Below are 23,535 nucleotides of genomic sequence, written 5' to 3'. Positions count from 1 at the left end.
TGTCTATACTGTTTGAATTTAACATGTACATGTAACACCCGTCCCACGTTCTATTGAGAGGGGCCCTGGGTTCCTGTTGTTACTTTCCTATTGATACTCCCTTTTTAATGCTTATGGTATTAAATATGTAATAAAACTACACTACATGGAAATAAATCACACACAAGCAGGTCAATTATAAAGTTAACTCCACTTTAGTGAATGCTGAATTAACAACACAAAGAAAATAAGTAAAATCAATAAAGTTTGTTAAACAATGATAAGGTATCTACCTCAACAGAAACAAAATAATCAAATAATATTGTGGGCCCACACGCACTCTCACCAAACACACACACACACCTCAAGTGCTACAGTCTTTCTGCTAGCAAACCCCTCGTTGCAGGCCTGAGTCGTGGCTAGGGTGCGTTGGGACCTAAAACAATATGGTCGCTTCACTTGTTGCCAAGCAGTACAAATAAAAAGCACGTGCAAACAACAGTACTCACACCTCCAGGCAGTTCAAGGGGATAGCGGGGAAACTGGGTCACGGCTACCAGCAGGCCGCGGCAGCAGCACTCACAGTCGTCCTTTCCACGTGCTCCCACGTGAACACATAACTTCAGCACACCAGCAGAAGGGACCTCTCTGACACACCAGCAAGACGTCCGTCTCCTCCTACTGAATCACACAACTCCACTAAATGCCAGTTCACATGTGATAACATTCAATCTTAGCATTAGCTTAATAAATAAAAACAGAGCAGAACAAGAGCTTAGCGAATATGCTAGGCTACGCTAGCAGCTATGTTAGCAGTTGTGCTAGCGGCTGTGTTAGCGCTAATCCGTTTTACACAATAACATTGGATACAAGTGTCAGACAAAATCCACATTTACCTCACAGAAGGGTACAACAGTTCTCGACTCCAGTTAACTATCCGTCAACCCGAAAATGCGTCTGTCGCCCTTCTAAGAACTCTGCGTTCACTCGACACTGTTCAGCTCTCGTCTCTCTCGCTTCCTGCAGAGTGCACACGGCTCCCCACTTACTCCCACCCCTCTACCTGAGACTACTTCAGGGTTCACTGGAGCTGTAGTACATATCAATACCATATCAAAAATAATGACATAAACCTCAAAATACAAATAAAAAGGTTGTGCATTTAACTGACACACATCACATACTTTGCAGGTATACATTCTTGAACACATTAAACATTTGCAATTAACTATCAATATTAATGAACAAATTGAAATAATGAGCTACTTATATAGCCAGGGCTACACCCTCCCCCTTCTGAATGTCTGAATGTCCCCATCAGACCTATTTTCATTAGGCCAGTTAAAATCTCACTAAAGAGTACTGGCTAGGGCATTAACATTTAGGAGTCAGGGTCGTAGCAAATCTGAATTACATACCTCGGTAACTAATAGTCACAGGTCTGTCAGTGGGCCTTCCAAGTTCATCATAACTGAGGTGCAAAACAGGTCTCACTCTCCTTTTTGTTTGGAGGTCATAGGTTGAGTCAGCACCCCCAACTGAGATACTAGGTGTAGGAACATCTCTGTCCTCCAGCTCTTCAGCCTCCACCAAGTCTTGGTGTTGCTGTGAACTTTCCTCCGTCTGATCTACTACTACTGAGAGTTCTTCCCCCTGTTCCTCCACCTCGGACAATTCATGAACACTGGGATGATCACTTTCCATATGGTCAGGAAGGCTCACAACCTCCTCACGTCGAGGTTCAACACTGTCGCGAAAGGCTAAAGGAGGTTCATAGTAGACACACTGTTCTTCAGACTCTGAGGACCAATCATCTTCACTCAGATGCTCCAAATTTTGTGTCTGACTTTCATCTTCACACCTTACTTGCTGTGCCCTGGTCCTTGGTCTCTTTGGTCGCGCTGTCTTTTCTGATGGAGCAGACATCCTGACCATGTAACCAATGGGCAGCAGGTGATCCCTATGCACGGTCCTCACAATACCAGTTCCTCTCTCTGGTTTTACACGATACACAGGGAGATTGGGTAACTTGGCGATCACTATGTAAGGTAGTGAGTTCCATCTGTCTTGTAGTTTGTGCTTTCCTGTGAGGCCCAGATTCCGAACCAGCACCCGATCACCTTCCTCAAGTGTCTGATTCCGAACTCTCGCATCATACAGTCTCTTGTTTCGTTCATTGTTCCTGGAAGCTGCATCAGCGGCTAGCTGGTAAGCTTTTTGAAGTTCTTTTCTCATGTTAGCCACATACTGGTGGTGCTTTAAGTCATTTTCTTCATCTGACCCCACACCAAAACACAGGTCAATGGGTAGTCGCGCCTCTCTTCCAAACATGAGGAAGTAGGGCGAGTATCCTGTGGCATCATTTCTAGTGGTGTTGTAAGCATGTACTAGCTGGCTTATATGCTGGCTCCACTTAGGCTTTTTAGCTGGATCCAGGGTGCCCAACATTGCTAGCAAAGTACGGTTGAAACGCTCAGGCTGCGGGTCACCCTGAGGGTGGTAAGGTGACGTTCGGGACTTACGAATGCCCAGCAGGGTCAATAGCTCCTTAATGAGCTTGCTCTCAAAATCTCTACCCTGGTCTGAGTGAATGCGAGCTTGCAATCCATAATGCACAAAGAACTTTTCAAAAAGGACTTTGGCGACAGTCAGTGCTTTCTGATCTTTTGTGGGAAATGCTTGAGCATACCTGGTGTAATGATCAGTGACAACCAGCACATTAGCCATGCCTTTAGAGTCTGGCTCAATAGAAAGAAAGTCTATGCAGACCAGGTCTAGTGGGCCATTACTGGTAATGTGCTGTAAAGGAGCAGCTTTCTGTGGGATGGACTTCCTAGCTACACACCTTCCACAGTTCTGTATGTATGTTGCAACTTCAGATGCCACTCTGGGCCAGTAAAACCGGTCTTTAATGAGCTCTGTAGTTCGTTCTGTGCCCAGGTGACCAGCATCATCATGCACTGATTTTAGTACCATTGGCCGATACTTAGCAGGCAAGACGATCTGACTCACTTCTCGGCCAGAGGGTCTTGTGGTGACTCTGTACAGAAGGCCACGCTTAACCTTTAACTTGGATCTTTCTCGTATCAGCAACACAACATCTGGGTTTGCATGCGTGGAAGCTGAAACACTTTGGTATCTCTCAACCTGAGGTTTCACCACACCTATAACTGGATCAGAGTCTTGGGCTTCTGACAGTTCTTTCAGGCTTAGCTGTTCCAGCGGGCCCACTTCTATCTGAGTGAAGTTTGCATATAAAGCTGGAATGGCGTCTGGCGAAACACCCAGCTGGTCAACAAATCTGGTGGTGTGTTCTTGAAAACCATCTGTAGTGATCCGACGACACAAAGCTTTTAGCCCAGAAGGTGGGATATCCACCCATCCATCTGTTGTGTCTTGCGGACTCCTGGACAGTGAGTCGGCATCCACATTTTCACGACCGGGCTTATATTGAATGCTAAAATCATAGGTGGAGAGTGCTGCTAGCCACCGATGACCTGTCGCGTTCAACCTGGCAGTGGTCAGGACGTAGGTGAGTGGGTTATTATCAGTTCTCACCGTGAACTTAGCCCCATAAAGGTAGTCATGGAACTTTTCCACTACTGCCCATTTCAGAGCCAAAAACTCCAGTTGGTGAACTGGGTAGTTCCGTTCTGCATGACTCAACTTGCGGCTGGCAAACGCTACCGGGCGGAGTCCTTCTGGGCACTCTTGGTTCAGGACTGCTCCTAGCCCATCCAAACTTGCATCAACATGTAGGATGTATGGTTTGGCTGGATCAGCAAATGCCAAGACTGGAGCATGTGTGAGCTTGTAAACAATGCTCTGAAAGGCGTCATCACAAGCTGGGGTCCACCGATCACCAAAAGGCTCGGCAACTCGAAAGTAGCTATTTTGCTTTCCTTTAGTGAAACCCCTTTTGCTACCCTGTGCAGGAGGATATCCCTTGGTCAGTTCTGTCAAAGGGCGGACTATGGCGGAGTAGTTCTCGATGAACCGCCGGTAGTATCCACAAAATCCGAGAAAAGATCTTAGGGATTTCAGATCAGTGGGTTTCTTCCAGTGAGTCACCGCACTCACTTTCTCAGGATCAGTGGCAACTCCAGAGGCAGAGACAATGTGTCCCAAGAACTTCACCTGGGGTTGGCAAAATTGGCATTTGTCAATGGAGACTTTGAGACCACACTCCTCCAGCCGGTCCAGGACTTTAAGTAACCGTTCCTCGTGCTCCTCCAGTGTCCTGCCAAACACAATAAGGTCATCCAGATACACAAGGACTTGAATCAGGTTCATGTCTCCAACAGCTCTCTCCATTAACCTTTGAAAGGTTGCGGGTGCGCCAGTGATGCCTTGAGGCATCCTCTCAAACTGGAAAAACCCAAGAGGACAGATAAAAGCTGTTTTCTCTTTATCAGCCTCAGACATCTCCACTTGATAATATCCACTTCTCAGGTCCAGTACAGAAAACCACTTGCTTCCTGTCAGACAATCCAGTGCATCATCTATGCGTGGCATAGTGTACTGGTCTGGGATGGTTCTGGAGTTCAGTAGACGGTAATCAATACACATCCGCACCTTGCCATTCTTCTTCCTGACTATGACAATCGGGGAAGTATACGGACTGCGTGACTCTTTGATTATGCCGGCTGCCAGCAGTTCTTGTAGATGGCGTCGGACATCTTCAATGTCAGCAGGTGCGATTCTGCGAGATCTCTCCCTGAATGGTCGAGGGTCTCTCAGCCTTATGTGGTGAGTGACACCTTTGGCTAAGCCGACGTCCCACTCCTCCAGGGAAAAAACATCCGCTCTTTTTGATAACTTTGCTGCTAACCTGGCTTTCCACTCTTCAGGAATAGGAGAATCTCCAAAGTCAAACAGTTCAGGGTTAATAGACCTTTCTTGGGCGGAGGTCTTTGTTAACTCAGTGACAGTGTCCACCAAGTACACCTGAGCTAGCACTGTACCAGTGGGGACAATAGTCTCTCTTTGGGACTCGTTTCTTAGCAGAAGTGTGAAACTGTTAGTGTCCATCTCAGAAGATGGTAGTACTACAGGTGGAACCAACACTCCAGCTGGGAGGTTTGTAGATTCGCCCACCTCCACCATTAGAATACTTTTGTCTAATGGCTGCTGTTGTTCCACCTTGCAAACTGCATACTGTACTGCACAGGGAGGGATAGTGATTGGCCCGGGGCCTTGCCACTTCACATGACCCACCACGCCTGTTTGTTGGCTAATGAGTGATGAGGGCAGTTCTGAGGAGAGACTATTTATCCTCAGTGAGTGAATCTCATCTTTCCCTCCTACCTCTTCACAATCTCTCAGCAGAGAATGCAGTTTCTGGGAGTTAGTGCCAATGATGACAGGAACCGGGTCTGGGCTCTTTGGATCTGGACACACCAAGGCCAAGACAGTGACTGTCTCTACAGCTTCCTTTGAGTTGGGGGGGAAACCCACCTCAACTGCCACATACCCCTTGTATGGGTAGTTGGAATCACTCAGTCCCCATATGGCGAGATCTTTTAAAGGAAGAATGGGCACATTGGGGATGAAACGGGAATACCAGCTCTCAAATATAATGGTGACTCGAGAGCCGCTGTCAAGGAGAGCTTTACATGGTTGTCCTTCTATGGTCACATCGGTCATCATGGACGGGCCAACCAATCCTTCTGGGAGTCCATCCTGTGAGGATGTGTGCACGGAACTTTTCCGGATGGAACCGACCTGTGTGGGCTCAGAAGCGCCACCTGTAGCTCCTTTTCCCCCTTTGCTCCTACGAAGGGCTCCGAGTAGCCTCTGAATTACTTTGGCAGTGTTTTCAGGAGCCATGCAGTGGGTGGCAATATGGCCATTCTCCCCACACCGGTAACAGAAGTAACTTTCTGAATCTTTTGCAGCATATGGTCTGTTTACCTTGCTTCGTCTGGCCCTCCCATCTCTCTTTGTTGAGTCAGTTTGGGTTGAACCCTGTGACACTGCCATAACAGTCAGCTGGTGTTGTAACTGTTGAACTTGCTGCTTTAACTGTTGGACTTCATTCTCCGCGCCAGTCTCAGCAACTTTCTTGGTTTGTTTCAACATTAGCTCGGCATCTGAGCGCTTGCTTGTTAACTCTTTAAGCTCAGAGCGTAACTCTTTGATCTCGGCTTTGAGCTCTTGAACCTCTGTCGATTTGGCTTTTGTCTCTTCGCCAACTTTCACTTGTCTAACTGTGGTGTTTGACTCATGCCTCACTCTTGCATGGTCTTCTTCTTCTCGAATCTCACTGAGCAGCTTCAGGAAAGCGGGTGGCTCTTCCTTTCTTTCTCTGAGTCTTAGCTGCAGTAACATTATCTCTGACTCAGTTGCACCCCGTATAAGCTGGTCAATACGTGCACGGTCGACTCGATGGCTAGGGAGACCCCCTCTCTGCACTACCTTGGTCAGAGAGCGTTCCAATCTTCTCAGGAAGTCTGACAGCTTTTCTCCTCGCTGTTGACCCAGGCTCCTGAAGGCGAGGTACAAGTCTTCACCTGACTCCAGGGATCCAAATGCACTTTCTAGAGACTCTACATAGCTCTCCGGGCTAGCATCAGGGTTATCTCGTCGTACAGCTTGGATGATCTCCAACGCCAGTCCCTTTAGGCTCTCAACTACTCTCCTTCGCTTCTCTCTCTCAGAGCAGTCACACTCTTCAATCATCAGGCGAGCCTGCTCAACCCAGCTATCCAGGCTCTCTTCACCTGCTGGAGTGGGAGAGTGGCCAGAGAATATCCGCAGACGTCGAGAAGCAGTATTCTCACCGGTAGGTCGCATAGTTTTCGCTAACAGGTCTCCGACTGCCCGAATGATGGATTCAGGGGAGTTTTCCTGTGGGGTTTCAGTAGACAGCAAGGCACTAACATCATCAATTGTTTTGCCTTCTTCTACCATTAGTTTCTTAAGCTTGGCTGAGAAGTCATCAACTGACCTCACAGATTCAGTGAGGAGGGAAATCTTCCAGACAGGACCTCCATTCAATGGCTGTACATGTGGTGGTATGCGGTCTGGCTGAGTAGCTTGACGGCATTCACACAGCACAAGGTTATTGCCTGTCTGGGTGTCTCTTAGTCTATCTCTCACTTTTACTCTTCCAAAAGCTTTCACTGACTGAGCTGTCTCTTCAATGTCTGATAAGTCAAAATCAGAAGGAACATCATGCAGTACAAAAGCCCGGTTTGGGTCTATACCTGCTTTACTGCACCAGCTACTAAGCTCAGGTGCAATTTGAGACTCTTTTCGAGTAGTCATCATATAAACCCTAATGCTGGTGTGCTAGGCTGTGAAAATCTGTAAACAAAATACTCCTTTAAAGAACAAACTAGAAAAGTTAAGCACGGGAGTATCCCAGCGGTGCCTCCATAATTGTGTAACACCCGTCCCACGTTCTATTGAGAGGGGCCCTGGGTTCCTGTTGTTACTTTCCTATTGATACTCCCTTTTTAATGCTTATGGTATTAAATATGTAATAAAACTACACTACATGGAAATAAATCACACACAAGCAGGTCAATTATAAAGTTAACTCCACTTTAGTGAATGCTGAATTAACAACACAAAGAAAATAAGTAAAATCAATAAAGTTTGTTAAACAATGATAAGGTATCTACCTCAACAGAAACAAAATAATCAAATAATATTGTGGGCCCACACGCACTCTCACCAAACACACACACACACCTCAAGTGCTACAGTCTTTCTGCTAGCAAACCCCTCGTTGCAGGCCTGAGTCGTGGCTAGGGTGCGTTGGGACCTAAAACAATATGGTCGCTTCACTTGTTGCCAAGCAGTACAAATAAAAAGCACGTGCAAACAACAGTACTCACACCTCCGGGCAGTTCAAGGGGATAGCGGGGAAACTGGGTCACGGCTACCAGCAGGCCGCGGCAGCAGCACTCACAGTCGTCCTTTCCACGTGCTCCCATGTGAACACATAACTTCAGCACACCAGCAGAAGGGACCTCTCTGACACACCAGCAAGACGTCCGTCTCCTCCTACTGAATCACACAACTCCACTAAATGCCAGTTCACATGTGATAACATTCAATCTTAGCATTAGCTTAATAAATAAAAACAGAGCAGAACAAGAGCTTAGCGAATATGCTAGGCTATGCTAGCAGCTATGTTAGCAGTTGTGCTAGCGGCTGTGTTAGCGCTAATCCGTTTTACACAATAACATTGGATACAAGTGTCAGACAAAATCCACATTTACCTCACAGAAGGGTACAACAGTTCTCGACTCCAGTTAACTATCCGTCAACCCGAAAATGCGTCTGTCGCCCTTCTAAGAACTCTGCGTTCACTCGACACTGTTCAGCTCTCGTCTCTCTCGCTTCCTGCAGTGTGCACACGGCTCCCCACTTACTCCCACCCCTCTACCTGAGACTACTTCAGGATTCACTGGAGCTGTAGTACATATCAATACCATATCAAAAATAATGACATAAACCTCAAAATACAAATAAAAAGGTTGTGCATTTAACTGACACACATCACATACTTTGCAGGTATACATTCTTGAACACATTAAACATTTGCAATTAACTATCAATATTAATGAACAAATTGAAATAATGAGCTACTTATATAGCCAGGGCTACATACATATGATAGTTATTGTTGTCTCAGACCCTGAAAGGCAGTTTTAGGCTGAGCCAGTGGAATAGTTAAATTTTGCCGTTTCACTCAAAACTACAGAATTAAAACTGTGCTCCTCCGAGTACAGTCGGAGATTAAAAAAGCCCACAAAAGAGTATTTCCTGTGTCCTGTTTCATTCCATGACCGGGCCACATGTATATCCATTAATGTATATAAAAAAAGCTATATAACTGTCAGAATTTCTGTTTTGAGATGGCTTTTTTGACAATGCAGTTCTCATTTTACTCTACAATCCTGCTAAATTTGGTTGACTAATAAAATCCTGAATATAACAGACAGACAAGTGCAACCTAGAAAGCTTCCAGCACCAAACACTGCATTACTTTGCCTACATACTCTGCATGTTCAAGCAGATATCTGTCTACAGAATCAGAAGCAAATGATTACTTACTTCTCAAATATAATCAAGTGTCTAAGTACTGAATTAATCCCACTGAAAATATTACTTTGAAATTAATTTTTTTTTTTAATTCACAAGGTTCAATTTAAGATTTGACATGTGAAATTGAGGGCACTCTGGACAATGTTTCAGAACATGTTGGGAAGAATATCCAAATAGAAAGAAAATTCGATCTCGTCTGTTTTCTTGATGTGTTTCTGAGGTTACTCGTCTTGAATGTCGACTGAACCTAGCACAACAAAGATATAATTTGGTCCATTTAAGTTCCTTGTATGCTGGATACACTTTGAAGAAAGGGAAAAGAAATTTCTGGAATTACAAACTTGTATTAGTGGGCAATTTCAAAGAGAATTCAAAACACACATATTCAGGTAAATGATTTTCAGAAATGCAATACGTTCAGTCATAACTTTAAACATGAAGTATTTATGATTACATTTTAAAAATTCAGTTTCCAATAAAATCTTTACAGCCTTTCTTTTCTTTTGAAAACCTAAAAATCATCTGAGTAATACTCATACCCTGGCATTTAAAAAGAGTCATTAGTGTGGGGCTGTTTGCAGGCACAACAGCACAGAGTTTAACTGAAACGTGATGGAAACAAATTGCCACTCTACTGCACACTGGTTTTGTCCAAAATACAGCAGCAGCAGGTACGCATATAGTTACACTTTAAGCTTTCACTCACCAAATGTTCACACACATCACACATTCACACAGTACAATATTTCTCTCCAGCGTACCCCTCATTACGTCTTCTCGGTAACTAATGATCCTCACTTTCTATACCCAACAAAGAGAGATGCCATTCTCCAGTCTTACAGGCTACAAGACAAGACAAAAGCAGCAACTTTGTTGTACACTTTCCTCCACCAAGAAGAAAAAAAAGAACAGAAAGAAAAACTGGGCCAACAGCAATTAAATAGCCAAATTTCAGGGTTTGTTAAAGCTGAAAAAGTATGTTCATGGGGGAACGAAAAGAGGCAGGCCCCTTGTTCTTCAGTCAGAGAACAAAGACTCCCCACCCTCCTTTGCAGTTTTTTTTGCATCTCTCCAGCCTGAAGATGCAGATCAAGACTAAGTAATTATCCTCTGATTGAGTATTCATAAACGATTATGCTATTGTTTTGTCTTTAATGATGCAAATTACGACTAATTACCTCACGTTAATGGATACCGAGAGTCTTAACGAGCTGTGGAATAGTGCAATTAAGCAACTGTTTATCTAACAGTACCATGTGTAAATATTCGTTGTAGGTGTGTATGTATAAATAAAGTGAATGAGGCCATCTTTTTTCTTGCTCATCATCTTCATGAGTTTGATGGATGAGGAGGGGAGGGGGGGGGGGGGGGGGGGGGGTGCTCAATCTGCATTAAGAAAACTAATTCCATTAGTAGGCACATGAATAATAGCACAGCCTAAAGAGAAACCCCCACAAATCCTTTAAGAGGTTTTATATAGTTGATAAGTAAAGATGTATTTTTTTATTCTTTTAGCCATACTGAAAGTATTTAAAGTTTGTTGTCAAAAGTATTATTTTCAAATTTTTTCTTAGTAGAGGTCAGTTGCCTGAATTAGTCTGTTCCCTTCTTTTTCTTGCTTTTTTTCCCCTGTCAAAAAGCCTCTCATGGACTCCAGGGAATCATGTCGCAATTTGCTGCTGGCACTTTCATCATTAAAACTTTTGTACCAGCCTACAAGCCTACACTGCAAATTATCTGGTGCTTGCCATGATTTAAAATCCTATTTTTAGACAGGCCAGATTATTTGTCTTGTTTTTAAAAAAAGATTTACTTGTTTCTAAGTCTGGATTTTAGATAATAAACTTAAATTGAGAATAACCATATAATTGTGTCTATATTAGTACAGAAATCCAGAAATGGGAAGAATAACTCTTAAAATAGCCTACATTAGGTCTCTCACCAGATGTCTCTCAAAATATCACTTGTTTCAAGATAGAGTGACAAACTCAATTTGCTTGATTTAGGAAATTCACAAAAGGCACCTGTTGAAAATATGATTTATTCAAAATCATGTCTGACTTCAAAGTTGTACATATAAGGGAAAAAAATTAACCACAATTTATGATACAAATCACATTTCAAAGACAGCTGTTTGTCCCAGCATGCCAGCATTATGTGGTACAACATTGACATTGGTTTAGCGAACATTTAATGACTGTCAACTGATATCATCACAAACTACACTAAGCCAATACTTGGTGCAACCCTAATCTTAAGGGTGATTTCTATGGGAAATAATATCAGAAAGACTGTATTTGATTGGCACAAACACACTGTCCCTAAAACTAATAGAAAAGTATGAAGTATAATCAATGAGCTCATGGGCTAATTCTGTAGCTTGAGCAACAATGGGCACAGTTACTTCATATGCCAATAAGTCTTCATTTAAATTCAAAGTTTCATAGCGTTGGTACTCAAAAGCAATAAAAGATGAGTCAATCAAAAAGATATCCTTTATCAGTCCAAACACAGGGAAAGTGCCATCCACATCTGCAATAATCATGGACTTCCCAGCAATGTATTTATTGCCATTTAGAACATACCATTTCACTGAGACAACAGACTGCATGACATCTATTCCAAAAAATTCTTTAATTTTTTTCCTAACATGTTCATTATTTTTAACAGCTGATACTGGCCCGAATTCCTTTTCTTTTGCAAAAATAGGATGTTCAGTGCCTATTTCATTTTGACAACACTCAAGAAATTGATTGTGGTTTGCAAGGGATTTACAAACATTTTTAAAATTTAACTTAGAAGCCCACTGTTTAAAATAGGAGTGCTTTGCCTCAAAGCGCATGCACATACTCCTTATTAAAGGTCCAAGGGATAAGATTTGACTGGGAAGATGCAACATATAATGTTGCTTAGGTATTATATTGGCTTCGGGAAAAAGTTGCTTGAACTGATACAGGTGTTCTTCAATCATACTTCTCAGTTGCAATACAGTTTGTAAAGAAATAATGGGAGCAAGAACTATTTGAACTATCATAATTAACTTTCTAATAAATACAACATACTCACTCTCCACACCATACAAAAGAAAAAGTAATATTTTTAAAAGAATTAGCATCTGTCCACAAGACTGTTTCAATTTGTTGTCGTTAGCCACTAAAGTGCCAAAGGTAATAGGACATGGTTTATCCCGTATTTCAAGAGGTGAGTAAGGAAAATTTTGAATGTCTGAATTAAACTTGTCTAATTCCAATTGTCCTGAGAGAATTAGGTGTTTTAATACAAATTTAACTTCCATTGATGCAACACCTTCAAAAATAACATGCATTATGTCCTGTGGAGTTTGTTTGATCAGGTCAAATGCAGGAACATCAACTAGTCTGCTTCTTCTATTAATTCCATAAGTAGTTTTGAGGGACGCTTTCAATAAATCTGTGCTTGCTTTATCTATTTCAAAACACTGCCTCATATGTTTCTCCAGAGTTCTTTGAACAAACTTCTTCTCCTCAAAAACACTTTGCATATCATCAAAGTTGCATTCACAGTGTCTACATTTGCTATAAGCAAAACCAATCCCTTCTTTAAAGCCAGCAATCTCATGCTGGGCTAGCGTGTCTCCGCAAATGGCTATAACAGCACCAAACAATTCAATTTCACCATTTGACATTTCAATCCTTACACCATTGTAAAGCAGTGATAGATCTTGAAGTATTCTTTTCAGTACAACATCAATACCCCACTGAGAAATGTCATTTGCTTTAGCAATAGCAAGAAGTCGTATTGCAGTTAACTTTGACCTAAATTTTGGATCAATATTTCCTAAAGTATAATAAAACATGACCAATTTGTTTGCAGAAGCATGGGACCCTAAGGGGTTACATATTTCAATTTCATCTGTGTACAGTATTAATTGCAATGCATTTGGCCTCTGAGAAAACAAGGGGTGAGATGTAAAGAGGGACCCGTCTCTAAAATCATAGAAGAATCCCTCTCTGCTTCTTTGTGGTGCAGTGTTCAACATGGTAAAGATTCTCTCATTAGTCATTAACTGCTTTAGACTTTCAATTAATGGTACATAGTAAAAACTTTTGTTCCTTATGGACATGACCCTTGAAAGACCTTGCTTTACCCAACATATCTTCTGGGATACTACTACTTCCTCTGCGTTGACTGGACAGAACATTTCCCCTATGGCTCTACTCTGTCCATATGCAATGGTGGAGAAAGGATCCATGAATTTATCAAATGTAGCCAAAGCCTCATCTTGAAGCTGAGTGGTTCCCTCGGCATTATCTTCAAACACTGTCTTCATTCTTTCCTTGAGCGTATCCAAAAGAACAGCCTGATACTGTTGCACTCCTGAGATGATATGTTTGACCGTTCTCTGTGAAAACATTTGAAACAAAAGTAACTTATTCTGCATTTATATAAAAAAATAATAATTCTGAATTCCATTATGAACAAGTAAGACATTGATTGCCTTATGTAATGTATTGATCCATTAAGACTATAACATACCTGTGATAAGTGGCACTGTTCTTGAACACTGATAGCAAAAGCTGCAGCAGATCTGGTAATATCATGTCTGGTAAAGGATGTTGTAGCAACAGCTTCTTCCTTTAGAGCAGAAAAACAAAGTTACTCCAAACTCCTGGCCAATTATAGAAATTCTTACATAACAGGTATAATCAGTTACACCTAATGATTGGTCCACTAAAAAACAAAGTGCATGACAGTGACTAGTGTTACAGTTGTGAATATTCAATATAATATAAGATAATATAATATTCATTCTTTGGAATAAAGAAAAAAGAAATGGAAAAGAAATCAAAGACAAAGAAACAATAAAAAAGGGGTTGTCCATTGTTTTGATGAGGCTAGGGATTGGATTCATGAGAATAAGATTTTATCTTTTTAAATAATGAATTTTTGTTCGCACTTAGATATTAGTTTCTTTACATGTTTGTTGTATTTATTAAATTATTTATGTATTTTTAAATCACGTAATTTAGATTTGCACTTAGAATTTATGTTAGTATTAGTATATGGATATATTTTATTGTATGCATTTATTAATTAATTTAATTTTCAAGAAAATCATTCTTATCCATGTTTTGGCAGTATTTCTGGCCAACAGATTTTTTTACAGTGCTTCCAAATACTCTGTGTCTTACCTGAAACCGTATTCACCACTTATAATTCTTCCTACGAGATACCCAAATTGCTGCCACATTGAACGATTTAAGCGCGCTGAGAGTGTCTTTGATGCAAACTTCACCAGGAGACATGCCAGCCGCAGAGTGTGTGCCTTCTCCGGCTGCAGCATAGCCTGTACTATCTACACTGAACTGCTATTCTGTTTATTTATTTTTTATTTCATCCTGCAGGATGAAATTGTGATTTAAAATCCAACCATAGTGGAAATCGCTTGTAACAGTTTGAAGAACAATATCTAGCGATATAATATCGCGAGATCTCGTTAAATTTCTCTTGATTAAAAATGGAGAAAAGGATTAAAAGTAATATAGGACCAAATACGAGGAGTTAGACATAGCTAAATTTGTCATCAGAAGCCACACTACATTTTATTTAGTTTAACACTTACCGTGATCGGGCTGTCAACAACCTGAGGCTCCTGCACTTCAGCCAAAGATCCACCAGTTGATATTTCCACGGTGCTGGTTGTTGTTGCAGTACTACAGTTGGCAAAGACTGAAACACCAAAATTTTCCGATCCTAAAGAGTGGGATGTTGGGGGGATCCTCCATCCTCTTGGTGGGCTTCCATTCGTCAAATACAGAGGGTGCGTCCGTTTAATGTGGCGAAAGAATGAGTTAAAAACTCTGAAATCTTGTTCACAGCCATCTATTCCACAGTAAACCCAAAAATCCTGCCTTCGACCATGAGCTGCATTTATGTGGCTAAGGAGCACCTTCAGAGTTAAAGAAACAAAGATAAAACAGATCATACATCTCCAGAGCGCCATGGTGAACTGTTTTCGCGCTGTAGCAATGCAGCTTTACTTTACCGCTCTCCACTGAAGGCCACAGATGAGAGTGTGGGACCATGGGAAAGGTAGGCGATTTTAAAAATATATGTATCCTTAATTATCCAATTTTTCAGGTTTAAATTACATCAGTTATATTTATTTTTAGGCAATAAGTGTTTAAGACTGAATTTATATTTTTATTTTCTTTTTTTTTACTTAAAAAAATTTAAATATAAATAATTTTCTGCATGCGCATTCTCAGTTCCTGTCGTGATGTTACTTTCACGTGGGACAAACTCTTTTCCCCTGCTTTGTTCACCATCAGGACCGTTACGAAGATCAAAATTATTTATCTAAACAAAGCGAACAGTAATTTAAGGTTGGTAACATTAAGTTGATTTGAAAAATACTATGGTACAATGGTGTTATTAAGATAAAGTCGTGTTTTGTGAGGGCTGCTGCTAGTTAGCAATCTAGCTAATGTGTTAACTTTAGCTAAATGATCTTATTTAAGCTGTAGGATATTTCCAGGTACTGTGGGTGGAGGCTTTGGAACAAACTAGAGAACTGCTGTCACGGCATGGACAAGTTTGATGATGCCATACTGTCTGTGTTGCAGGGTAAGTCTTATTTTTCAGTTATTTTGGTACGTTAGCTAAGCAGCCTTAGCATCTGTTAGCATCATTTCTGAAACTTAGAGCTAGGATTGTACTCTACTCTGAACTTTATCCACATTATAGCCTTGAGCTGTCTTTGCCTAAATAGACTTGGAACATCATTCTTGAAGACACCCAAAAATAGTTTTATTGCATTCCCAAATATTTGATAAACTGTTTTAAGTTTGACATTTTATCCTGTTAATATTACTTATTGCTAAAATACATTTACTGACAAAAAATGACCTCAATATGTTATAAGCCACGCCCAGGAAAAGAGAAATAAATATCACTTTTGAAGTTGTTTTTCTCTTTTACAGCTGCGAATATTGATGAGGAAACTTTGAGAAGCTTTACCCGGGATGACCTAAAGGATCTTTTTCCGGGCCATGAAAATTTCTTCCGTAGAAAGAAGATTTGGGATTTTATCAGCCAAAAGGTAAATACACATTATACCACTAAGAAGATGATTACTGTCCATATTGTCTAGCATTAATTTGCCTAATTGTGTATTTTTGTTTATATCCCACAACTGTTATAGTTTAAGAGTACTGACCAAGATGCCAACACTTTCCATCGAAGCGAGAGTAACCCCTTAGGCTTTGATGTGTCACAATGTCAGCCTCAAACTTCCACTCCCATTTCCTACACTGCGGACAAAAAAATGAAAATGCCAGACCCACCAGAGTATGTGGTGTATACAGATTCAGAGTTGGACATGGTGCGCAGTCAGTACTTTGCATTGCTCCACAGTGGAAAGGAAAAGGACTGTAGGATGTCGAAGGAGCTCTGTTGCAGACTTGTAAGGAACACAGTCACCAGCATGGTTGCAATCCTCCGTGCTAGTCCCATGGGGAAAGAAGTAACATACCCCTCCAAACTCGAAATGAGAGCAATGTCACAGAAGATTGTCGACTATTACCCCATGTTACGTGATGCTGACACACACATGCCATACGTAAGTCATTCTTTACCCACTACAATATCTAAAATTGAGTGAGATAATAAAAGGATGTACAAAAATATATTATTTTACCACAGCTGACCATCTACACCAAACTGTACAAACGACTCCAAAATATGAAGTCTCCAAGGAAGAGGCAGGGCTCCATGCCACAACGAGGCAGGCCCAGGAAGACTCTTTTCAGCTCAGATGACACAGACAATGGGACTGAAGGTGACCTAAGTGGTGAAGCAAGTGGTTCAAGTGACTATACCATACTTCTTGAGAGCAATGATGACCTCAGCGAGGATAACTCAAATGCAGGTGTGTACTTTGGTCTGCTGTACTAATGACTTTTGGACATCTAAAACTTCAAAGAGACCACCCATTCTGTTCATCTTCTGTTTTTTCCTCAGAGAAAGAATCCCAATTGCCGCTACCCTCCACTGTACCAACTACGTCAAACAATACTACGCTGGCTTTACCACTATTATTCAAGTCAGCCTCATGCTCTGCACCCAGGCCTGATATAGGTCCTTCAACTGCACCTCCAGATGATGTTGTTGGTAAGTCCACCATCACCCTTATCTACCTCTCAGTCTGACTGTTCCTATTACAGCTCTTTCCAAAATATGGTTGAAGCAATGAACCCCGTTCTAAGTGTTTATTCCATAAATCATAGTGGTTTGGCATTAACTCGAGTTGGTGTGTAAAATCAACATATGATAGATCCCTCATTCCAGTTTGCCAGTTAACCATAGTAAGTATTTTAACATTTTGTGTTGTAATGGGTGTTACTCAGTGCTGATTATTTACACATGTAAATCCTCATGCTGGTCACATCTATCATGCCTTATCACAGTGTTTCTGTCATAGATCAAATTACCTAAAATATTTTTATCCATCAGCTCATAATCACTGTTCACACTGATGTGAACGATATACACAGTAAACAACCTTTACCTTATTTTCACCACAGTTTTATTCACGGGCATCTTAAACTTTCGTTTTAATATTTGATTCTGTTCAAACTAACAATTAACATAAATCCATGATCATTATAAGAAAAGGACACAAAGGGAAATGATCAGGACATATAGGGTCAGTTCATTACTCAAACATATTTAACCTAAACATTAATTCTCATAAATATTATACTTAAAAACAACCATGCAACCTTACTAGAAATGACTGATTAGAAAAATCTGAATTTTGTGAAGTCTAGTTACACCATGTCTTACAATTGCTCTTTGCTTTCCCTAGCAGACCATGACAGCCTGAAGATGCAGGCAAGACATTACAAAACCTTGAGCAACATGTACAGGAAACCCAATGCAAAACCCAACCAAAGTGACGTTGCTCAAATTTTGGACCTGGAGTTTGAGGCCAGACGAGCTTTTATTGACGCAGATGTTACAAGGGAAGAAGACAGGCCTAGAAAAATACTTGAAGCATACCCGTGCTTCAAAGACATACGAAATGTAAGTTCAACTACCTTCAGTTAAATTTCTTTGCTTTCTCTGGATAGGTTTAGTTAGTTCTTGACTAACTGAGCACAACTTTGTCATAGGCGATGGATGAACTGCGTCGCATCATTGGTGGCTCCAACTGCAAATACAAAGATCAAATGAAGGGTCGATGGGCAGAGTTTTGTTCGAAGGTGCAGTTCTATGGCATTTGGAAGAAGGTCCTGAAACCTCCTCTCCCCTTGGATGTACGTGGAGGTAAGTGGCCTTTGCATACATTAAATCCATACATCAGATATGTTCGGATTGCTTTGTTGAGATACTTTTCTCCGTTCACAGTGGATTTTACTGTCACTCTCTTCAATGCACTTCCATCTCTTTTTCCTTCAAAAACTACACCACCAAAGCGGCTGGGAAGTGCCAGTGAGGCTCTCCTTCATATCCTCAAGGTGCGAACAGCTGCAATACCAGCCACTGTAACTTGTACTCCATTTACTTGTATTGTTATTATTAATATTATTATTTTGCTTTTCCTGCTTAATAAGAGTGGATTGAAGTTCAATTCAGCAGGGATTAAATTACTCCTTAGTCAGGATTTCTTAATTGTTATTCAAAACCTACTCCAGAGAGGCAGCACAGAGCAAAAGCACATTGCAGTTAGGATACAAGTAGAAGCAGTGAAATGATATATTTAAAAAGGCCTTCAAAAACTAGAATATGTAACAAAGTTAAAAGAAATAGTTTTAAAAAACAAATGAGAAAAAAAGCACAAATAGACATGATAAAAATGCTGCAAACTAGAGAAAATTCATGCTCAGAATTAATACATAGCAAAATCTCCAGTGTTAAATTAACACTTTTGACAGTGTTATATGTTTAAAAGTAACCTAGTCAGTTTTGAAGATTAACAAAGGCTAACACTGAGCAGTGCTGATTTTCTAACACAGGAAAATAAATCAAAATGTTAGAAATATTCCAGTGTTAGAAAATCAGCACTGCTCAGTGTTAGCCTTTGTTAATCTTCAAAACTGACTAGGTTACTTTTAAACATATAACACTGTCAAAGTGTTAATTTAACACTCAACAGTGTTGTATTTAACACTCAGAGGTGTGGACCCATATAGACACTCTCTAGTGTTAATTTAACACTGGAGATTTTGTTGTGTACATTTCCAAAATTTCATATTCATGATATTTTATATTTATTTCTTCTATTCCAACAGTAAATCAGTTGGAGCATTCTAAACTGTTGATATTGCTTTTTGTGTCTTAAGCTGTTTGGATGCACAGCAACCCTTTCATTTAAAATCTTGAAGAATTTGTCCTTTTTTTGTGCTTTTCTAGCCGGGTGAAGATGCAATGCTATACCTGGAGAAGCGGCCTCTCTTTTCCCCAGTGCTGCTTTTTGATGGAACAACCAGCATTGTTGCTGTAGGAAACATACCAGTGACCACTCTCCCCTTGGAGGATTTCTGGGAAGGAATGTTGGTGTTGATGGCATATTACTACACCTTGCACTTAACATACCCAAAATGTGTTGCAACGGTCCTCTCTGTCATACAAACTGAGGTAATCACTGATGCCATCCATGATCAAGATGCCACTAGTGCATATAAGAAAGCAATAGCTGAGTGGAAGTCGTTCTTTGAGAAATAGGTGAATACCAAGCAGGATTTTATCAGGTCATTTGCAGTTTGTTTAGTTTTGTAGTACGTTTGTACAACTTTGTTCCTAATTTGCCTAGCAATGTCCTGAGAAACGGCTTTACTTATAATGCTTTACAAATGAAAGTTGTTGTTTTTTCTTAGTGACACTTTACCTGAGGCATGTAAAGTTTTAAGTCAGTAATGCCATTATTTACAACATTGTGAGACTATGTGACTGTCACAAAAGTTTAAGGCCAAAAATGTAATTTCTTTTCTCTGTTTAGGCCTTTTAAAGGGTTGATTTAGACTTTTAGGGATTGTGCAGCAGCCCTATATTGTTTAAAAAAAGGATTTTGTTCTCATGAGAGAAATAAATGTTGACATATATCACTCTTGTCCTGGTTGTGATTTCAGTAGAAGCCAAGGAGTATTCTAGGAAAAAGGTCTGTTTTAAGGTTTTTTTTGCCTGGATTTAATATCGATTTGGCTCTATTTTAAGATAAGCCAACCTGAATCAAGAAACAAATTAATCATACTTCACTAATATTGAGTAGTTTTTCATAGTATTAGAACTATTTTTCTCGTTGCAGTGCATTCATTTGCTGCAAGTAAGAATTCAAAACATAAAAAAAAGACTGTAATTTAGCATATTTAACTTACTTTTGGGACTTGATATCAAGTAATTTTATCTTAAATTGAGCTTTTTAAAGCTTATTTTAACCCTCTTCAATTCTCAAATGTGTTCTTTTATTTCTGGATTAAAAAATCTTATTTCAAGATTTCTTATTAAGTAAAATAAACTTGCTGCATGGACAGATAATTTCACTTGTTTTCAGTGCTTTTTGTATCAAATGTAGTATTTATTTCCTAAATATAGACTAGCCATTTTTGCAGTGTACAACTCTCCTCTGATAAGATTTTCTTGAGCGTGTGAATAGAAAATGAGTTCAGTTACAGATGAGCAAGGAGAAAAGGCAAGGCAGGGCTATTATTCTGAAGGCTGCAGCCTTACACCAAGTTAAAAAAAAAACATGTTAAAAAATATCGCTGAATGGTAAGAAATGAGATGAAGATCTACTTTAGCCTTTAGTGCTGCTAAATGAATTAATTGCAACTGCAATTAACGATTAATGCTACGATCGGATTGTGGAGTCTCTGTCACAAGTTGATTTAAAGTAGTCGTAGTTGCATCTCTCATTTCCTGCTATATTTCAAAATGGAGTCGAAAGCAGCCAGTCACAAGGCTAGAGTTGTGTAGCAAAATAGCAGAGCAGCAGAAATCAATGGCAATAAACTTCCCGCCTACTCTTTTTTAATGAAATAAAGAGAAATTAATTTTCTTAAATGTTTCCTTTTTATTTCTTATTATCTTTAGACGAACAGTGTCAGCGCATGTTTAAAGAATGTGCGGGCATTAATACAATCATCATTGTTTTCTGATGCTAGTTGTAGGCTTTATCTGTTTATTCTCCCCACACAGCTGTTCAAATACTCTAGCCTGAAATAGCTAAGTAGGTGTAAGTAATTGTTTTAAGCAATTGGCCCATTTACAAATAAATACACAGAAAGTAAAATCACTAAATCCTTTTTCCGTGGGTGAACTGATTTTTTGTCCCCATCTTATATTAGAGATTGTACAACCAATATAGAAATGAAAAAAAAAGTCCTCAAAACAATGTGGTAAAATCCTCTTGTGTAATTGAGGTCATTTGGGATGCTAAATAAAGCCCTCAGATTGAAATTCTGTGCAATTAAAAACAGATAAATGTGTGGCCACATATTATGAACAGTTTTGCACATGCTAGGGTTAAATCCATTGACCTGTTTCTGTTAACAAAGTCAGGCTTGTGTGACATCAATTGCTATTCAAGTCACTGCCTTTTTTATTCATTATGTTGCAAGCTCAGGATGTTTCAGGTAGAATGCAACAAACTGATGTTCTTGTTGCAACCGTTAACCGCTTACATGCATTTATATTGTCTCACTTTTTTCTTTGCTTTCTATCTTCAGAAGCATGCGGTGAACAGGATGTTACAGATATGGCCCTTTAAGGGTGAAGCCTATTGGTAAATGTATTGCAGACTGTGGAAAAAGGATGCATGGGACTGCCCCTGGGTGTTTGTGTATGTGAGTGAGGGAGCGAGTTGGAAAAGAGGAATTATAGGTAAGTGACGGAGAGTGAGGTAAGTGACGGAAGTGATGTTGTAGGTGACGTCAGACGCCGGAGATTTTGGCGGAGAAAAAGCAAATGGTAGCATAGAGTTTAACAAAGGTTTTCCAAGCTTCAGTATTACCAAATATACTAATCAATTGTCATATAACTAACAACATCTGTTTTATCATCTCTAACACCCTGGAGGACAACGGGGAGAGTTTAGACGCTCTCCAAGATTACATCGACCGCTGTTTTCAAGATTTAGTAATGCATAAGGCCCAGAGTGCATCTTCCCCGGCCAAAATCGAGACGCCGTCATCGAAGAGAAGTCGCCAGGCAGACTCCCCCGGTACAACATCGCCTGCCGGCAAAGACATCGCAGAAATCCTGGAGTCAATCGACAAGCGATTGTCCAGTTTCGATGCGAGGCTGTCCCTGGTGGAGATTTTACACCGGGAATTTAAATCTCTGAGAGAATCCCTGGAATTCAGCCAGCGGCAGGTGGAAACGCTTGCCGCTGAAAATGCCACGCTACGGGAGTCGGTTAAATCTCTCACCGATAACGTGACCCAGCTAAACATTGAAAATAAAAAAATAAAAGAGTCCGTTATCGATCTACAAGCCCGTAGCATGAGAGATAATCTTGTGTTTTCTGGTATTCCAGAAACTGCCGGAGAGGACGCAGAGGCAACGGTGAAAAACTTCATTAAAATCCACCTGAAGCTGCCGGAGGACACCGTAAAGAACATCGACTTCGATAGAGTACATCGCTTGGGGGGCGCGCGGTCGCGGACCGGGAGACCACGGCCTATTGTGGCCAAATTCAGTCAATTCAAACAGAAGGAACAGGTGAAGAGTCGCGGCAGAGAGCTGAAAGGAACGGACTTCAGCGTGAACGACCAGTTCCCCAAAGAGATCCTGGAACGACGCAAGGTCCTGTTCCCAGTTCGACGTAGCTTTATCCAGAAAGGCTCCCGTGCTGTCATCGCTGTGGACCGGCTCTACGTGGACGGACAGCTGTACCGCGACCCCGGCACCACACCGTGGTTATACTGACTGCACTCCAGATAAGAACCCGCTACACTCTTTTCTTATTCATTCACACTTTATCCTTTAAAATGTGTTTAACCTAGTAATATCAGTAGGATGTCATAGCAGATAACACCGTCACCCTCCGTCATTGCTTTAATTGGAATGTTTCCGTTTCGTTTCCTTTTTTTTGTTGTCGCTCACAGTTCATGTGGTTTCTTTCTTTCTCTTGTCTTTCACTGCTGTGGTCACCTACTCCCCCACTCACCTACAAACAACACCCTCTATTTCTCCATATTTTCACAACACGATCACGCAAACACATCAGCTCAACGGCAGCACATTCACAACAGCCTCACAGCACGCACAGACTTGCAGGACACATAAGCAAGCCACGCTTGTTCATATTAGTGAATATTCACACACATAGTCAGACTTATGGAGTCTCTCACCACACTTCTTTTTCTCTTTCTATTTACAAACAAGGGATGTTTCCATATTCTCTCCACCTGTCTAAACGAAACACCCAGCATACATCATTAAACATACACGCACAATTAAGGGCATGCTGAGGTTTGTCACATGGAATGTAAATGGAGCTGGCACCAGAGGAAA

General features: G+C 40.7%; 4 protein-coding genes and 1 long non-coding RNA gene across 6 annotated transcripts; 2 read left to right on the top strand and 3 right to left on the bottom strand.

Moving 5' to 3' along the window:
- Positions 1 to 523: 523 nt before the first annotated feature.
- LOC308399641 (uncharacterized protein) lies at positions 524 to 2,494 on the bottom strand. Of its 2 annotated transcripts, none has more exons than XM_080887004.1 (2): positions 876 to 2,494; positions 524 to 657 (listed from the first exon to the last, which is right to left on the bottom strand). In XM_080887004.1, the coding sequence occupies exon 1, from the start codon at positions 2,425 to 2,427 to the stop codon at positions 1,390 to 1,392; it is 1,038 nt and encodes a 345-aa protein (XP_080743130.1). In that variant the 5' UTR covers positions 2,428 to 2,494; the 3' UTR covers positions 524 to 657; positions 876 to 1,389. The 2 variants fall into 2 exon arrangements, with proteins under 2 accessions (XP_080743130.1, XP_080743129.1); XM_080887003.1 differs by having other exon boundaries at positions 530 to 660.
- Positions 2,465 to 8,339, bottom strand: LOC308400346 (uncharacterized protein; the record flags this gene model as incomplete). Its single annotated transcript, XM_080887990.1, has 3 exons — positions 8,211 to 8,339; positions 2,556 to 7,995; positions 2,465 to 2,469 (listed from the first exon to the last, which is right to left on the bottom strand). Exons 2-3 carry the CDS (start codon positions 7,249 to 7,251, stop codon positions 2,465 to 2,467), a joined length of 4,701 nt encoding a protein of 1,566 aa, XP_080744116.1. The 5' UTR covers positions 7,252 to 7,995; positions 8,211 to 8,339.
- Positions 8,340 to 10,835: 2,496 nt separating this feature from the next.
- Positions 10,836 to 14,771, bottom strand: LOC308399273. Its single transcript, XR_013972099.1, has 3 exons — positions 14,642 to 14,771; positions 13,555 to 13,653; positions 10,836 to 13,420 (listed from the first exon to the last, which is right to left on the bottom strand). It is a non-coding gene; the product is annotated as an uncharacterized lncRNA (long non-coding RNA).
- Positions 14,772 to 14,999: 228 nt separating this feature from the next.
- On the top strand, positions 15,000 to 20,370 carry LOC308399272 (uncharacterized protein). The gene is made up of 10 exons (XM_080886430.1): positions 15,000 to 15,111; positions 15,557 to 15,645; positions 16,002 to 16,120; positions 16,223 to 16,639; positions 16,723 to 16,948; positions 17,041 to 17,190; positions 17,888 to 18,105; positions 18,195 to 18,348; positions 18,430 to 18,539; positions 19,435 to 20,370. Exons 2-10 carry the CDS (start codon positions 15,606 to 15,608, stop codon positions 19,744 to 19,746), a joined length of 1,746 nt encoding a protein of 581 aa, XP_080742556.1. The 5' UTR covers positions 15,000 to 15,111; positions 15,557 to 15,605; the 3' UTR covers positions 19,747 to 20,370.
- A 1,537-nt stretch (positions 20,371 to 21,907) lies between these two features.
- LOC308400116 (uncharacterized protein) lies at positions 21,908 to 22,990 on the top strand. Its single transcript, XM_080887616.1, has 2 exons — positions 21,908 to 22,240; positions 22,556 to 22,990. Exons 1-2 carry the CDS (start codon positions 22,159 to 22,161, stop codon positions 22,945 to 22,947), a joined length of 474 nt encoding a protein of 157 aa, XP_080743742.1. The 5' UTR covers positions 21,908 to 22,158; the 3' UTR covers positions 22,948 to 22,990.
- Positions 22,991 to 23,535: the final 545 nt, after the last annotated feature.

This window comes from Rhamphochromis sp. 'chilingali' (genome assembly GCF_963969265.1).
Source record: "Rhamphochromis sp. 'chilingali' genome assembly, chromosome: 7".
NCBI lineage: Eukaryota > Metazoa > Chordata > Actinopteri > Cichliformes > Cichlidae > Rhamphochromis > Rhamphochromis sp. 'chilingali'.
The sequence above is the reverse complement of the archived record's forward strand: the minus strand, read 5'-3'. Positions and strand labels throughout refer to the sequence as shown.

What these genes read in the sequence shown, in the direction of transcription:
- LOC308399641 (XM_080887004.1), bottom strand. Translation starts at nt 2,427, where the DNA reads ATGTTGGGCACCCTGGATCCAGCTAAAAAGCCTAAGTGGAGCCAGCAT.
- LOC308399272 (XM_080886430.1), top strand. Translation starts at nt 15,606, where the DNA reads ATGGACAAGTTTGATGATGCCATACTGTCTGTGTTGCAGG. An exon ending in CGAGGATAACTCAAATGCAG is followed by an intron (nt 16,949 to 17,040) that starts GTGTGTACTTTG and finishes TTTTTTCCTCAG; the next exon opens with AGAAAGAATCCCAATTGCCG. An exon ending in CTCTCCTTCATATCCTCAAG is followed by an intron (nt 18,540 to 19,434) that starts GTGCGAACAGCT and finishes GTGCTTTTCTAG; the next exon opens with CCGGGTGAAGATGCAATGCT.
- LOC308400116 (XM_080887616.1), top strand. Translation starts at nt 22,159, where the DNA reads ATGCATAAGGCCCAGAGTGCATCTTCCCCGGCCAAAATCGAGACGCCG. An exon ending in TCGCCAGGCAGACTCCCCCG is followed by an intron (nt 22,241 to 22,555) that starts GTACAACATCGC and finishes CTGGTATTCCAG; the next exon opens with AAACTGCCGGAGAGGACGCA.